Consider the following 16,847-nt stretch of genomic DNA (forward strand, 5'->3'; position numbering starts at 1 on the left):
TTTTCCTCAGTCTTATAGGAAATACTGCATTAGGATGCATATTTCATATAATGCACCCCTCCCGGGTTTCCCTGGAGCTGTTAAATAAATTGATCCCACATTGTAAATGCGTGGCCATCTCTTGCGTTATCATATGCCTCGGTTGTCTCTGTCAGTTTTAGTTGTGTTAGGTGCTGCATAACTGGTTGGTGCAAGACCCATTCAAGCCTAAACACAGTGCATTGCAGAGGAGAAACTCAATATTCCATTATTTCCCAGCATTCGTTTTCTAGGCATGTAAGGTAGTTAATGGCTCTGCTCTCAGCCTGTCCTCTAACCATGTGCCCCTGAGCCTCCTCTAACCACGTGCCCTTGAGCCTCCTCTAACCATGGTCCCTTGCGCCTCCGCTAACCATGTGCCCCTGCGCCTCCTCTAACCATGTGCCCCTGCGCCTCCTCTAACCATGTGCCCCTGCGCCTCCTCTAACCATGTGCCCCTGCGCCTCCTCTAACCATGTGCCCCTGCGCCTCCTCTAACCATGTGCCCCTGCGCCTCCTCTAACCATGTGCCCCTGCGCCTCCTCTAACCATGTGCCCCTGCGCCACCTCTAACCATGGTCCTTTTAATGCGCATGCTGAATACTCCCTTAATATTAATACACAGGTGGAGTATTGCAAAAACTATCCACAGTCTGACCGGAAAAGGATTGAACACCAAATTTTAACTCCCCCTCTTAACTAATTATTTTACTCTTGTGTTATTTTAACACCCCACCCCCATTACAGAGTGAGAAATATAAATTACAAATATTCAGACCAACACAAAATCACTTTTGGTAAGGAGAAAACGAGGATAGGGAGAGTGCTTATCAGCAGCTGGAAATATGTTATTAAAATATCTTTACGCTTTAAATGCAATAAATGTAGTTAATGTGGTTAAGAAATCTGCATCTAATGATAATTTGAAGCTTGTCTTCTGCAAACTGTTTGTGCTTTACTGATCCCTCTCCGTGTGTTAAGCGAGTAGTGTGTACCTGAACACGCATGTACCTCTGCCTGTATACACGTTCTGTGAGCCCATGTTGGCATGCTCTCAATAAGTTCTTCCCTAATACAGAGTGACCGAACACAGCCATGACCCTTGCATGCCAAACGCTCTAACCTGCCAGTCCGTTAAAGGGCCGCAGCTTTCATGCCCTGCATAATGCTTTGCACACACATGTCGGCCACACCAGTTTCTACCCAAAAGGAACCATCATGTCATTTATTTTTATGTGAATGCTCGAATTACATCAGGGAAACTTTCTTGCGGCCCCTTCAGCTGTATGCGCTTGCAGGGGGTTTTAGAATTTAGGTTGAGATGGAGGGTTGGAAGGTTTAGTTCTGGGATATAGACATGGAAAATGTAGTGCTTTTTGATTTGCAGAATATTAATCTGTTTTGGGTTTTTGTCCATGGATGCCCAACCCCCCCTTGTTACCTCCAGATGTAGGAGAGAAGCAATCTCTCAATAGCTTTTAATAATAAAAATTCACACTAGGTAATGACTGGCATCTCATGATACAAAGTACATGACCAGAACGGAACAGGCACAGGTATATACAGTTATAATGTTTTACTATATATTACTTATATTACGCCAACAGCTAATGCAGTGCTTCTTATAATACATACATTCTAAGGGTCTGACAAAACCAGAATTACTTAAATTAGACGAACATAAGGCACATAGAAATGCACAAAAGAAACATTGTGTTACGTCTGAGCAAACTCATGGATTGATAACCATATGGAACATACACTCACATGAAAAAATAAATATAATTATCAAAGTGTCTTACTGCGTCTGTTTTCTTAACCTTATGTTCGCAGCAAACAAAACACAGTGTTTGTTTTCTTAACATATTCCTTTTTCATTTCTTTTTTTCATTGTATATTTAAACAGCAAGACAAGACGAACATGTTTTCTTTTTTTTTCAGCTATTCTGAAAGAAAATGACAGATAACAAATAATCACCCAGATACAGACTGCGGGATTTAAATAAATATGCCTATGCTAGTTATATGTTCCTTGTATCTACATGTTTCATCTTCTTTGTTCACTGAATCATTGTAAACATTGACGGTTTGCCAAGACCCAAAGATAGCACTGTAGGTGAAATATGGATTCATCATAAAGTCATATCGCTCTAATATTTTCCCCCCATGTCTTTTGCTTCGAGCCCTTAAAATTCTAGAGCTGCCCTAGCCTACCTAAGAAATGTAATCCCTATACAGATTCAAACAGATCTGATTCTTCCCTTATCATCATCATCATCATCATCATCATATCTGAACGTTATGTCTGAACGGTCATCTCGAGACTGCTGTGACACCTAGAATGATCTCATCCATATTCTCTTTGTAGTTCCTTGGGAGAAGTGCGTTGGAACTCACTGTCTCAATCTTGAGCATGTTATCAACTTTGGTAATGATGAGATGTTAAGGAGGATCTCTGAACATTAAACCAAGCAGTCATCCTCTGATCAGAAGTATCAGAATAGAAGAGCTATTCTTCCTCCAGCACCAGTGATCTGTTTTGATCATTGCACTAGGGTTTCTAGGACCTGATGTGTGTGAGCTTACTTAAAAACAAGAGATCCTGGTGGAGGCGCCCAGCTCAGTGCTCTGTACAACAGGACCATTGGAAAAGCCACTTTTCTCACAAGCCTTACTTGTACATTTTTCTCCCGCAAAATTGCCAGGAATTGCTTCGTAAAACCAGCCGCCCTACTGAAAGCTGTATTGCCGTGGCATTGTTACTCTCCCTCAGGGGAGGCGCGAATATTCCGGTGGTTCGGGGACTTGACCTTAAGAGAAGACTGGTATGTTTGGGGCCAGGGCTGTCATGTACAGAAGCATTTCCCTTCACAAACATATTGCACAATTTGACCAACAATTTGGTGGATAACAGCTATCAGTCACAAAACATTTAATGACTGGAAAATGTGATAATTATGCTGGCTTTAATCGGTAACCGAACCGTTCATTATTTATTCAGCTGCCAATTCACTTAATATAATAGTTTGTCTGTGGTGTTTCTACTTGTAATGGGTAGAAAATTCAGCTGTTGAGACAAGTGCTAAATAGATATTTTATTTCAGCGATTTGTGAACTGATAAAAGTTTCACATAGGGCAAATGTTGAACCCTAATTGCATGGGAAAAAGGTGTAGAATTTTTGATGTGTGGTTGCTTTATTTCTGTACAGCGCCCTCCTGTTTTTTGGATAAAATTAACAAGCACTTTCCATATTGTGTTGTTTTAAACAAATTTTAGATTTCATTCATTCATATTACTTCTTTGTGATAAATGCTCTACAAATAGTCCATGTTCAGCTTGTAGTCGGTTCTTTTGTATATCGGGATACAGAGTATTGTGTAATTTAAAACATACTATTCTTACAGTATTTGATCATTTTTGGAAAAAAAAAACCTTTTCACTTCGTCTCTTCTGTGATTATTTTATTACAAAAATGCAATAATGAAATAATATATTTGGATGCTACACACATTTTGTATGAATATATTCCTTTTTCTTGGAATTCACTAAAGTGAGCTCCGCAGGAACTCCTGCGCTTGGAATTTGTCACTCAGCAGCTCAGACTCTGGAAGCCTAATGTTCCCCTAAATCTTCTAGATAAACAGTTTATGTTTTTGTTTTTCTTCTCATATGTTCGGGGAATTCACTGAGCTGATGTTTGGTTGGTTTCCAAAACGAGCCGTTATTTTCATATTAAATTTCATTCTGTTCTGTTTTTTGGTTTTTTTTTTTAGCTTGGAATTGTTGTATTTTGTATCATCAGTTTTACTTTATTTACTTACTCTCTAAAAATGTAAAAGTATGTTTCTGCAGTCTCGCAAGGAACTTTGTGCAGCTCAGCTATTGATATGCTGAGAATTTACCTTCCCATGCTGTGGACAGAATTACCTGTTGGGAAGTATCCCAATTTAATCATCTGTCAACACGTTCCCTAATGGATTGCCCCTTTACTCCACCTTACTGTTCTGTAGGGTCAGAGACCAGCTCATGCACTGAAGAACGGGTACAAGATGTTCAGCAAAAACGTGCATCTGCAGCAAACAATTCCGCAAACCTTACTTTTAACACAAGTAAGACTTGTTTAATTGTTTTAAAACAAAAAATAACACTAAAAAACTTTAATACCACTGTAAGGTAGGTCCTGGTGACAATAGGCCATTCTCAACTGCTCTTGTTTCTTTATGTGTAAATGTAAATTTGTTATACATTGGTACATGTGGTATTTGTTAACCACCTCATTGTTAAATTGTGCAGCGCTATGTAATATGTTAGTGCTTAATAAATGACAGGTAAAGGGATAAAAAAGCCATTCATATTATTATTTATTGTTTTATATAACGCCATCAAATTCCGTAGCGCTGTACAATTTATATGAATATACCAGTGGGCTTACAATTTAAATCAGTTATGTTTTACAGAATAACCTATGGGGTGCGTTTTAATGCCTTTCCAGATTCATTAATTCACAGGTCGGAAGTAATATTCAGCTGAATTTAGATGCATGTTCATTTTATTCTGAATCTGTTTTATATTCTGGTTTAGAGTCGCCCCCTGCTGACCATCTAGTGGCCCTACACTTTTGCAGTCAAACTCTGCTTGATAAAAATGTTAGTGTGCTGTTAGGGGAGAGGCAAACCTGAACATCAGACAAGCCCAAAGACATGGGAGGAATGCTCCCCACCCATTTTCTAACTAACACACATACTAACACTGCATTCTAACGGACACATTTTGCACAATGCATGCTTCCAACTTGGTGGGAACAGTTTGGGGAAGACCCTTTTCTATTCCAGCATGACTGTGCCCAAGCGCACAAAGCAAGGTCCATAAAGACATGGTGGGATGTGTTCGGTGTGGAAGAACTTGACCGGCCCTCACAGAGCCATGAGCTCAACCCCATTAAACATCTTTGGGATGAACTGGAACAGAGATTGTGAGCCGGGGCTTCTCATCCAGCATCAGTGCCGGACCTCACAAATGCTCTACTGGATGAATGGGAATAAATTCCCACAGAAACTCTCCAACCTCTTGTGGAAAACTTTCCCAGACAAGTACAAGTTTTTATAGCTGCAAAGGGGGGGGGGGGGGGAAACTACATATTAATGTTAACATATTTGGAATGCGATGTCATAAATGGTGTAACTCTACACACTAACTCTGAAACTATAGTATACACATACACACAATGACTCCAGCACCTAACATTTACACACATACACACGCTGACTCTGACACTACAGTGTACAATTGTATGCACTCACATACACTGCTCCCCCTCTTACCTTGCCGCGGCACTGCCATCTTCTGCCATCGTGAATCCGGCACCCCATGATTTCCTCCGAGGGCGCTCCTCCCTTTCCATGCTACTTAACGCTGTCCTTTTTAGTTCTTTTTTTTTATATATATTGCAACATTTGTAAGGAAGGGGGAGGGCTTTAAGTGTATTACTATTGTGTCCTGAATGTTTGAAAATTATGTTTTATGTAGGTAGTATCAAGCACTGGGAATTTGAACGGTATACCATTTTCATTATTTAAAGTGATGTATTAACAGATCACAAATACCGACACATGCTTACATTCCATCCTGCAATCACAGTATTTCATCTATCCCCGCTTTCTGCCAGAAAAATACATCCCTTCCAGCCAACTTATTTTTATATGTTTATATAATTGTGTGCAAAGCCTGTGGCTGCTTGCTTACAGACTTAAAGTTCATAAACGGAACTTCCCAGGGGTGTCCTTTCAGTACGCCGTAAAATCTTTGGGAAGCCTGTTTGGTTGTGGTACAAGTTGGAGTGGTATATTCAAGAGGGTAAACATTTCACCTCACATACTTTACATTACAAGGGGTTAACACCATCCGTCTTCTCCATTAAAAGGGATGGCCCTGTATAATGCATAGTTAAGACCCATGCATAGTGTATGATTAAGCAATTTCCATTGTAAACTGTGCATTATAAACTGTGCATTATAAACTGTGCAGGATGTTCTATACTGTCCTAAAAACGTTTAATGCTCATTTGGTGATTCTGATCCACAGGACATAAGGTGGTCTAATAGCAGCACTCTGTCAGCATTGCTGTCTCTGACATGAAAGAGACAATGTAACAGCACTCAGGGAAGCACCCAGCAGACACACAAGGTGTGAACAGAACATCTGAGCTACAGAGCCCTGCTACCTGATCACTCTGTGATCAGCACACAATGAGAAAGGGATAAGCAAGGTTTCTTCCTCTTTAAAAGAAAGTGGAACAATAATTCAGAAAAAAAAATAGCTGCTATGACATATTTAGGGGTACCTGCTAGATACAAGAGATCACACTGGGGTCTACAAAGACAGCAAGAGACTCTCTGGTCACCATGCACTGTTCTCTGAAATAAATGTAATCCTGTCTCCCCTGACTCTCTAGCTGGGTTGCAGGGAAATAAATCGACATCCTTCAGCTAGCAACCCTTTCCAAGTTGTCCCTAAAAGAAACTGACTTTGCCAACTGTGCTGAAAATAAAGCACAGGCCATAACAATACTTTGAGTAAAGATACTTAAAGCATAGAGCAACACACAGCATCAATGATGGCTTTAAATCTACAGAATACGTGACCACAGGTGGGAGAAGCAGCAAGTTTATTCAAAGCATACAAAACACAAGGTAAAGGTCTGTACATTAAATACCCCTCCCACCAAGAGGAAGGAAAGAGGGGGGCCTGGAAAAACTACCCCAGGCAGGAAATAAATTAAAGGTGGTCGGGTAGAAGGGGAAAACAAGGGGGGTAAGACTGAGAATAGAAACTTGGCTGCCCAGGGGCAAATACAATGGATGTAACCCAAGCTTAAATTTAGGGAAGGTAAGGGGGGAGCTTAATGGCGGTGCAGAATAATCTAGCAGCACAAAAGGTAATAATGGAAAATAATCCGTCTAACAGTGCGGCTGATCTCTAGCAACTAAAGGGTCAAGATAAAAAACAAATGCCCCGCGGTAGCAGTAAAGGGTTTAATGGAGTAACGCAACAGTCAGCGTTGAAACTCATTGGGTCACTTAATGAGTTTTCCTGACAACTAAGCCAGCATTGCTCAGCTCTGCAATGCAATGGAAACCCCTCTGGGATGAAATGGTTAATGATATGGCTGTTTGCAGAGGGTTTATGATATTATGCTTTGCAGTAAATGGGGTTATGTGGTTTGGGGAGTTTTTTCTTGTGTGTGTATATATATCTATATATATATATATCCTTCCCATATCGTCTCAGCCAGAACCATCAGGGGATGGGATGAGCAGGGTAGGAACCTCCCCAGCAGGTGTACTGGCAGGTGAGGGTGAAGGAGCAGGGGTGGCGGGGACAGGGGTTTGCTCGCTGTCCTTGGAAGGAGAGGGGGTCCCAGGTTGCTCTGGAGCTCTCAGCCTCTTCATCATAGTGGTGACTCTCACGGCTTTCTGCAAGAAAAATAAAACAAAGCTGAGCAGGGAATACAATCATATATACACATATCTATAATATATACACATACAGTATCATGTTTTCACATTTTTATTCTCACGTCTCATCATTGCCCTTTTTATAAATGGGGGGGGCAGTTTCACCCTTTGGTTGCAGCATATTGTTTTACAATGCTTTATTCATTGCTTTGTATGGCTGCCCCGCTCCGTCACTGACAGGTTTTGATGAATAGTTGATTCAGCCTGGTGTGCAGAAACCAAGACTCTGAACATCTACTCAAACACTTAGCAGACAATGGAAAGGATGTCTGGAATTGTAAAAAAAACAGCAGGGGATTGCCAAACTGGGCAAAAGAAACACGTTGGAACACCATGGGTCTCATGTAAGAGGAACAAAATCTCCCTCGCGTCTTTCTCTCATTCTGTATATAGACAGTACATGGACAAAAGTATTGGGACACACCTCTTCATTATTGAATTCTGGTGCCTCAATCAGACCCGTTGCTACAGATAATGCAGTCTGCATTTACAAACATTTGTGGGAAAAATGGGTCGTTCTGAAGAGCTCAGTGAATTCCAGCGTGGTGCTGGGATAGGATGCCACCTTAGTCGGTTCATGACATTTCATCCCTGCTAGAGATGCCACGGTCAACTGTAAGTGGTATTATTGGAAAGTAGAAGCATTTAGGAACAGCAGCCAGAAGCGGAAGACCACAGAAAGTTACAGAGCGGGGTCACCGAGTGCTGAGGTGCATTGTGCGTAAAAGTCGCCAACACAATGCTGATTCCATAGCTAAAGAGTTCCAAACTTCCACCGGCTTTAATATCAGCACAAAAACTGTGCGGCAGGAGCTTCATGGAATGAGTTTCCGTGGCCAAGCAGCTACATGTAAGCCTCACATCACCAAGTACAATGCCAAGCGTTGGATCGAGTGGTGTAAAGCACGCCGCCACCGGACTCTGGAGCAGTGGAAACACGTTCTGTGGAGTGCACAAAGGAAAGTCTATAAAGACATGGTTGGATGAGTTTCTGGTGGAAGAACTTGACCGGCCGACACAGAGCCCTGACCTCAACGCCATTGAACACCTTTGGGATGAACTGGAATGGAGATTGCGAGCCGGGCCTTCTCGTCCAACATCAGTGTCTGACCTCACAAAAGCCTATTTTCCCAATTAGGACTGAACAGTTCCCTCATATCAGGAGCATTACATTAGAAATATTACTTTTCCCTTCATGTTTAGGCTGAATCTGTTGAAATTGCACTTGTTGTACTCATGAAGAAAGAAAAGCGCTGTGGCCAGTGTCCTGTTAATAATGATATTGCTTGTTGTTCCTGGCAATATGAATAACGAGTACAGTATCTATAGCGTAGTTACTCATTTCCATTGGCTATATTAACACTACACACGGGACACATTATGCCGGCAGGGACAGGGAGGCAAAGTGGGTTGTACATTATTACTGCTTAGATCATTTGAAGAATTTGTGTCTTTGCTATTAGTTGAGATGTATTGTTAAAGTACATGTGGTATTGCGTTGACTATTGTGTAATCATTTAATAGGGAACAGTGTTATTCATCTATATACATATATATATATATATATATATACACTGCCCAGTGAGTAAAGGGCCATGTTGTCTGTATGAGCTCCTCCTAGTACCATCCATAGCTGCAGACTGTTTGATGTCAAAGTGACTCTTATGTTTTCAACTCAAATTAAGAAGCTCTCCATTTTTCAAATATTTTCCAACCAATTTTTGATGCAACTGTTTCCAGTAAACATATTAAACCTGGTAGGGTCTGATATATAGGTGAATTTGGTTAATAGTGGCTGACAACGTACATATTGCACAAATAAGTATTATGATTTTTGTGCAGTTTATTGATAGACACAGACCAAATGTATGTGGCTTCAGTTATCTGTGTATCTTATATCAGCTAAAGAACCATACTGGTTTCATTAGAAGGCATTTCTGATTATAAACCACACCATGCCCTTCATTGAAGATAAAAATAATAATTTACAATAGATTTGCGAAATAATTTATTATAGGCTTCATATTATTTTATTTATTGATAGAATATGAGGAAAATGTGTTTTTTTATTCAACCCAAGACCAAATAATCTCTCCCACTCCACATCATTAAGATGTTAATAATTACCCTCTTTACTTGATTTCACATCCAATTATTTCCTTGTCGGTAAAACATTATCTCTTTCAGGTGAGTAAATTTGTCAAAAACTGCAAAAGAGCTTCATTTCCTTACTCATATTTTCTTGATTGCTCTATCTATCCATTAAAACGTCAAAGCATGTGAGCATTCAAAGCTCTCAGGAAAAAAAAAAACCCATAATTGACAAAACTTTTCATTTTCAGTAGTGCCATGTCTTTTAAACACTGGATTTATCAAGCAGTGAGGAAATCTGTAGTCAGGAAGCGTTCTCCAAATCTGCTGTTATTTTGTGGAGTCTCGTTATCAAGAGGAGGAATTTTCTGGGACAGTTCGATAACCAAGCTCAGTAGGATAAGTGAGAAATTGAAGAATGTTTGTGTGATTACTGAGTCCTCTCACCGCTTGATAAATCTGCCCCTTGCTCGCACTATACTCCTTTCAATTCCTTGCCTCTCGCTATCATGTTCTGTGCAGCTTTGCGAATTCCTGAGAGAATCTGTCATCAAAATAATAATTTAAAAAGAAAAAAAAAGGACAGCGCACACACAGACACTCTAAGCCTTGCCTGCAAAACTCTTCAGAATGATTTAGCCATAATGTCAAATAAAAGACAGACTATAAATAGGATTGCAGTTGCCTCTGAAATGTAAGAAATAAATATTTAACAAGAGGTTTGGACTAATAGCATGTCAATGGGAGCTGTAATTGGGAAACATTGGCATTATTTGAATAAAATGATTGATATATTACATATATATATTATTATTATTATTTTTTTTTTTTAAAGTTACATAAAGTTGGTATTTTGTGTTAGTACCTTAAAAAATGAAGGGGGAAAAGTAATAGTTATAAGTATCATCTGTTCCTGAGCAGGTCTAAAAGTTAGGTAAATACAACCTCGGATGAACAACAACACATCACATAGTACACTGTCTCATTATTAATTCAACAAAAATAAAGCCAAAACTGAGGAGCCTTGTGTGAAAAACCATGTACACCTTATGATTCAATTGCTTTTAGAACCACTTTTAGCAGCAATAACTTGAAGTTATCATGTTCTCCATTGTGGAGAAATTTTGTCCCACTCTTCTTTACAATGTTTCTTCAATTCATTGAGGCTTGCGAGCATGTGTTTATGCACAGCTCTTTTAAGGTCCCACCACAGAATTTCAATCCGGTTGAGGTCTGGACTTTGACTGGGCCATTGCAAGACCTTGATTCTTTTCTTTTTCAGCCATTATGTTGTAGATTTGGTGGTGTGCTTGGGATCATTGTCCTGTTGCATGACCCAACTTTGGCCAAGCTTTAGCTGTCGGATAGATGGCCTCACATTTGACTCTGCAAGGTTGACAGCTGGTATGGGGTGTTTGTGCTGATATGCTGTGTTTGGTTTTTGCCAAACGTGGCACTGTGCATTATGGCCAAACATCTCCACTTTGGTCCCATCTGTCCAAAGGACATTGCTCCAGAACTCTTGTGGTTTGTTCAGATGCAACTTTGCATACTTAAACCGCGCTGCCGTGTTCTTATTAGAGAGAAGAGGCTTTCTCCTTGCAACAAACCATACTTGATCAGTCTTTTTGTAATTTACTGTCATGAACTTTAACATTTAACATGCTGAGGCCTGTGGAGTCTGAGAGGTTATCTTGCAACTTCTGTGAGCATTGCATGGTCTGACCATGGGGAGAATTTGCTGTAATGTCCACTCCTGGGAAGACTGGCAACCGTCTTGAATGTTTTCCACTTTTAAATAATAATTTTCACTGTAGAATGATGGACTTTGAATTGTTTGGAAATGGCCTTATAACCCTTCCCAGATTGATGGGCAGCAACAATTACTTCTCTAAGATCATTGCTGATGTCTTTCCTCCTTGGCATTGTGTTAACATACACCTGAATGCTCCAGACCAGCAAACTGCCAAAGCTTTTATGGTGCTACTCACCATCTAAATTCATATGGAAGCAGTAAAGGTGAACTTAGTTTTTCATACATGGCTTCTCCATTTTGGCTTTATTTTAGTTGAATAAATCATGAAATAGTGTAATATGTCACGTGGTGTTGTTCATCCGAAGTTATATTTGCCTAATTTTAGACCTGCTAAGGGACAGATGATTTTTATTATGTCCTGATATGTAAAACCATAGAATTAAAAGAGGGCGTGCTTTCTTTTTTCACACGACTGTAAATATAGCATTGGTAATAATCCCAGATGGAAGCTACTCTGCTGAGTGCAGATCACATAGCAATCCTCTGTAATCAGTAGTGGCCTCCCTGAGCGCCTTCATTTAATGCTAATGTGCACTTTTCACTGAAAGTCCAAGTTTTCATGAACCCCGTATATATTTATATCCTCTGAGCCCGATTCATTTTATTTCCTAACATTCAACGTAAATGCATAAAAGCAATCACAATGTCACAATGGATTAAGGATTAGTTACCATTACAATTTAATGTATGCAAGGGGTCCAAATTAGAGCAGCAGATCCTCAGCCCATCTCTGTGGCTTCATATATCTTTAAACAGATGGATATAAATTGAACACATAACATCCATCCAGGTCATATTAGGAACAGATCTAACATTAGTAATAAACAGGGTACTGAAAGACAATGGGGTTTACTACTCATGTTTGTCACACAGATGGTACAATCAAAATCTCAATAAGTCAATAAAAATACATCATAAAAATGGGTCGAGATAAAAAGCCAGCTATTTTACTTTTTTTATGTTCTACATTAAACCTCATTTCATATTTTTTTATCTGTATGGTTTCAGAATTTTATGATTATATAAAATATATAGAAACATAGACAGAAGATAACAACTCTACTGCCCATCTAGTCTGCTCATTATTCCTGCTCTGAAGACCTCAAATCAGTTATTGCCCATGTCTTTTACTCAGGATCGCAATATGGCAATCCAATGCATGTTTAAAATCCCCCACTGCATTAACTACTTTTGCTAGGAGGCTGTTCTACTTATCCACCCCCCCCCCCCCAAGTAAAGTAAACTTCCTTAGATTACATGGAAGCCTCTGACCCTCTGATTTTAGACTGACTTCTTATTCTCACATTTCTCCTCCTTTCAATTGGACTTTCCTCCTGTACCTTGTTAAATCACAGTAGTGGTAACCATGTATTTTTTTATTCATAGCTAACCTGTGACTAGGTTTAATACGTCTGTAAGTGTGGATAGCAATGTCCTCATACCAACAAATCTGCTTGTCTTAATTTTTTCAAACGTGTTTAATAATGGGATATATTCTTGATATGGCTTTTTATTATACCTAGGAACATAAGGCAAGATGATCACTATCCAAACAGACATTACACTCTGATGATATTGTGTGCAAGCATGTTATTTTTGGCCTTTGACCTGGCATTTCTCACCTTCCATTTGGCTTTGGCGAAGTTCTTCTCAATCTGAGCACAGACTCCATCTTTTATATTCTTATCAGACGCAGCATTCCCAGAAATCCTGAAACATACAGATCGGCAGGGGCACAATTAGAAAAGGTGGGAATTCTCCTGTTGCCAGGAACTATACGTGATTATAGAGTCCACATTAGGAAAGCAATTACAGGAGGCTCTTCAGGATCTTCTGGTCTAATTGTTTGGTAGTAGTCATGAATGCTCCCGGTAAAGTACACAGCAAAGGTGTAGCAGAGCAGCCTAGGGCTGTTTTCAGCATTATATTAACATCTTTATAGCTGCTAGACTCTTTCTCAATTTTCAAGCTTTAGTTTTCCCCAGAAAGAAGGTGGATCGTATGAGATTAATTCACAGGTTCTCATGCAGGAGGGGTGAAAAGCTGTGCTTCCCACAGCACATACCATTTTTATGTGAATTTGCTGCATCAGTGATTTATGTCATTGGGTATCACCCATTCTACATGCAAGACCACTAAAGTAAGTGGCGCGGTTGGTGCACAATTTCTGTGTTCCTTAGGACCCATGCCAAGTGACCTTATATATGGAAACACAGCAATCTAAACATTTGCTTATTTTTATGAAATCCTTTCTAAGAAAGTTGTGTTTTGGAAATAAAAGGTTAATGATGTCATCTGCAAGGCCCCTCAAAAAGAGAAGTTATTTAGAGACAGCCAGGGAAATGAGGGCCACATTGAACTGGTCACCATTCATGGCTGATGGCTTCTGCAGCTGTCACCCTCTGGTCCTGCTCCACCTCCATCAGGCGGGTCACCAGGTCTTTGGCTGGTGGGAAAAAATGACAAGTATTGGTTATTCCTCAACACATGTGAGAACTATGGGATATATATGTATAAAACATGTTATCCTGTCTGCATGGAAGGGCATGTAACACTCATCAAAGACTGTACACATTCCAGGAGCAAGGTAGTGTCTACCTTTGATATTGTTCCTGTATAAATCATACTGGCTCTAGAATTCTACCTGTGCACCCATCACATTCCCAGTGCTACAAAGCCATTTTTACAGTCCTGCACATTAGTCTCACCAGCAGGGGAAATATCATCCCAGTACGGTGAATCAAACTCATAATCTCCATGCAGAATCTTTCGAAACAAGTTCTTGTCATGATTCTCGTAGTCCTCCTCCTCCATCTCATCATAAAATGGTGGGTTCCCAGAGAGACTGCGGAGGAAACATTGCATATATCATTGATATATCACGTGGATACTACTATATGTCATTGGGAGATATTTTCATTCCTAGGTATACATGACAATAAGATATCAAAGTAGAAGTACATTGGAAATGAATGTAACTGTCTACAAATTAAAGGAAAGGCCGAGCAGACATAAAAATAATTTTATTTGTGGTTATGCAAGGCTATGGTATGTAAAGCTCTGTGGTATATAATTAGGTTGATTTGTATTCCGTATGTAATCCCGTATGTAATCAGTAATTTCACACAGTAGAGTTAACCTTCCATACATTACATCTAAGCCTCTGACCCTATCGTTTTAGATTACGTCCTTTGTACCTTACTGTGAGGATCGCGCTCTTGTTACATATTTCTTACTTTCAGCTAAGTTTTTATAAGTTCTGGTCTCATTGAGAGAGATTTGGCAACAATCTGTGTTATCAAACATCAAGGGCAGCAAATGTACTCTAGAAATCTGTGCCATCGGACACATATGTATCCGTTTCCTTTATTTGGTGTCCGAGGTGACAGAAATATCACTGTTCTCTGGCCCAGTTTCTTTTATCTGTATGTTTTAATATAGAGCACTGATGCAGAACTATTATTGTTCGTGTTAAACAGTGTGCTGATGTCCTCGGCACAGATGCAGCTGTCTCTTAGTACAACGCATCCCACCAGAGCATTATTTTCTGCCGTAGTGACACTCATGTCAGCGTGTTCTTTATCTTGTCACTCACAGTATATACATGATGACTCCAATAGCCCAGCAATCCACAGGACGCCCATATCTCTGCCGCGCAACCACCTCAGGGGCTGGGAAACAAACCACATATTAAAAAAATCAGGAAGTAGTAATTATACAAAATACACTTTATAAGAAAGAACGTTGCCTATTAAAAGGAGAAAGGATTTGTCTTCACTCTGAAGAGATGATTAAACTTTACATTTAAAGGGAATGCGTCATCTTGAAATCATTTACGGTATCCAAATTATGACAACCACCCATTGCCATGTGCTGCTCGTTTTGCAATCCTTTGGATGCCAGGCACTGTGAATTTGTTAAAGTGATTCTTTAACCATTCTAGACATTAATGGATATGACAACAACATGGCCTCTTTAAATGTCCATGTGCTCCCCATTGCATGGATCAGGAAATGTTGTATGTAATTGTATAGAAGTTGTGTGTTTGCATAGATCGAGTGTCAAGTTTGTGCCTCCATAGTCATCTGTAGTGTTGAGTCAGGTCACTGTACAGTCCTCATACTCTTTATTCATTTAAATCAGAATGGTAAGAAATTGCCATACATATTATCATCCATTCCCTTTGACATTTATATCAGTACTTTATCAAGAGCTTCTCTTTAAAGTCTTACCCAAATACTCTGGGGTTCCGCATGGCTCCTTGATGAGGCTAGTCTCCACTTTGGCCAGATGGAAATCGCTGATTACTATTTTGGAATTCTTCATACGGTTAAAATACAGCAAGTTCTCCAGCTGGGGGTGAGCAAAGAGATATACAATTCTACATGTACACAGCTCACATACGATATAATTACCCCCAATCAGTTCCAGAGCTTGTTTAACGTACATCGCGGGTGGGGGTATATTCTGACCCTGTACGCATGTGCAGACATTATTCCCATTGCGTTTAATGAGAGACCTTATAGGCAGTGAGTATTTGCTCTGATTTATTGTTAGGGGTCATTCCTCCCCTAATAATCTCTCACCTTAAGATTTCTGTGGACGATGCAGAGTGAGTGGAGATAGGCCACAGCCTCCAGTACTTGGCGGATGACATTACTTGTATCCTTCTCCGAATAATACCCCTGATCCAGGATCCAGTCAAAAACCTCACGGCCTGAAGCCCTGAAAGTAGAGTAGAGTAATGTATATTACAAGCCTTTTCTTTATTTGAAGTTTAAAAAAACCCATAAAATAAGCCTTTTTTACACCCTTTTAAGTTCAGTGCAAACTTGTATCCAAAATATTTAGGAGCGCAGCATGGTGGAAACATATGAGAAGGTATAACCCCCATCACCACCACCGTCTTTTGCAGAAGTAGGTGTATCTTATTATTCTCAATTTTTGTTTTCATTCTTTTGTCATAGGAAATTTGGGTTAGCCAGTTAAGATGTTTGGTTTACGTTTTCCTTTGAAAAGTTCTTAGAATGACCTTGTTCCCAAATATCTCCCTCAGCATGTCTGAGAGGAACACGGAGAATGTAATAAAGGTGCTGCCGATTTGTTTTCAACTTCTTTCAGCAGGATAAAATGCCGTGTGTGCTGAGCTAGGAGAATGTGACTGGGAATAAGGCACCTAGAAATACATCACTCAATTATTTGCTGGGAAAAAAGAATAAAGCTTCAGGGGCAAGAAAAAAAACACATAATCTTTTCTGAAGGATTCCGCCATCTGGGAGTTCAAAAGAATGTAATCAGAATGACAACAAGATGTTGACAAATCTAATCTTACAGGATTGGTTTACAGTAGAGATTTACATCTCCAGCTCTCGTGTATCCCACTTGATGTAAGTTTTAAGGCTCGTT

At 39.8% G+C, this 16,847-nt stretch overlaps 1 protein-coding gene across 1 annotated transcript in view; it reads right to left on the bottom strand.

Annotated features, from left to right (window-relative positions):
* Window positions 1-6,667: 6,667 nt before the first annotated feature.
* CAMKV (CaM kinase like vesicle associated) overlaps window positions 6,668-16,847 on the bottom strand; it is a 58,309-nt gene continuing 48,129 nt past the window's right edge. Inside the window, exons 5-11 of the mRNA XM_053469334.1 lie at window positions 16,028-16,166; window positions 15,674-15,794; window positions 15,037-15,112; window positions 14,150-14,286; window positions 13,809-13,887; window positions 13,064-13,151; window positions 6,668-7,492 (exon numbers count right to left, since the gene is read on the bottom strand). Coding sequence (XP_053325309.1) covers window positions 7,304-7,492; window positions 13,064-13,151; window positions 13,809-13,887; window positions 14,150-14,286; window positions 15,037-15,112; window positions 15,674-15,794; window positions 16,028-16,166 — 829 coding nt within the window. The 3' untranslated portion in view covers window positions 6,668-7,303. The remainder of the gene's footprint in view (window positions 7,493-13,063; window positions 13,152-13,808; window positions 13,888-14,149; window positions 14,287-15,036; window positions 15,113-15,673; window positions 15,795-16,027; window positions 16,167-16,847) is intronic.

The sequence above is a fragment of the Spea bombifrons genome, chromosome 6 (assembly GCF_027358695.1).
Source record: "Spea bombifrons isolate aSpeBom1 chromosome 6, aSpeBom1.2.pri, whole genome shotgun sequence".
In the NCBI taxonomy this organism is placed as follows: domain Eukaryota; kingdom Metazoa; phylum Chordata; class Amphibia; order Anura; family Pelobatidae; genus Spea; species Spea bombifrons.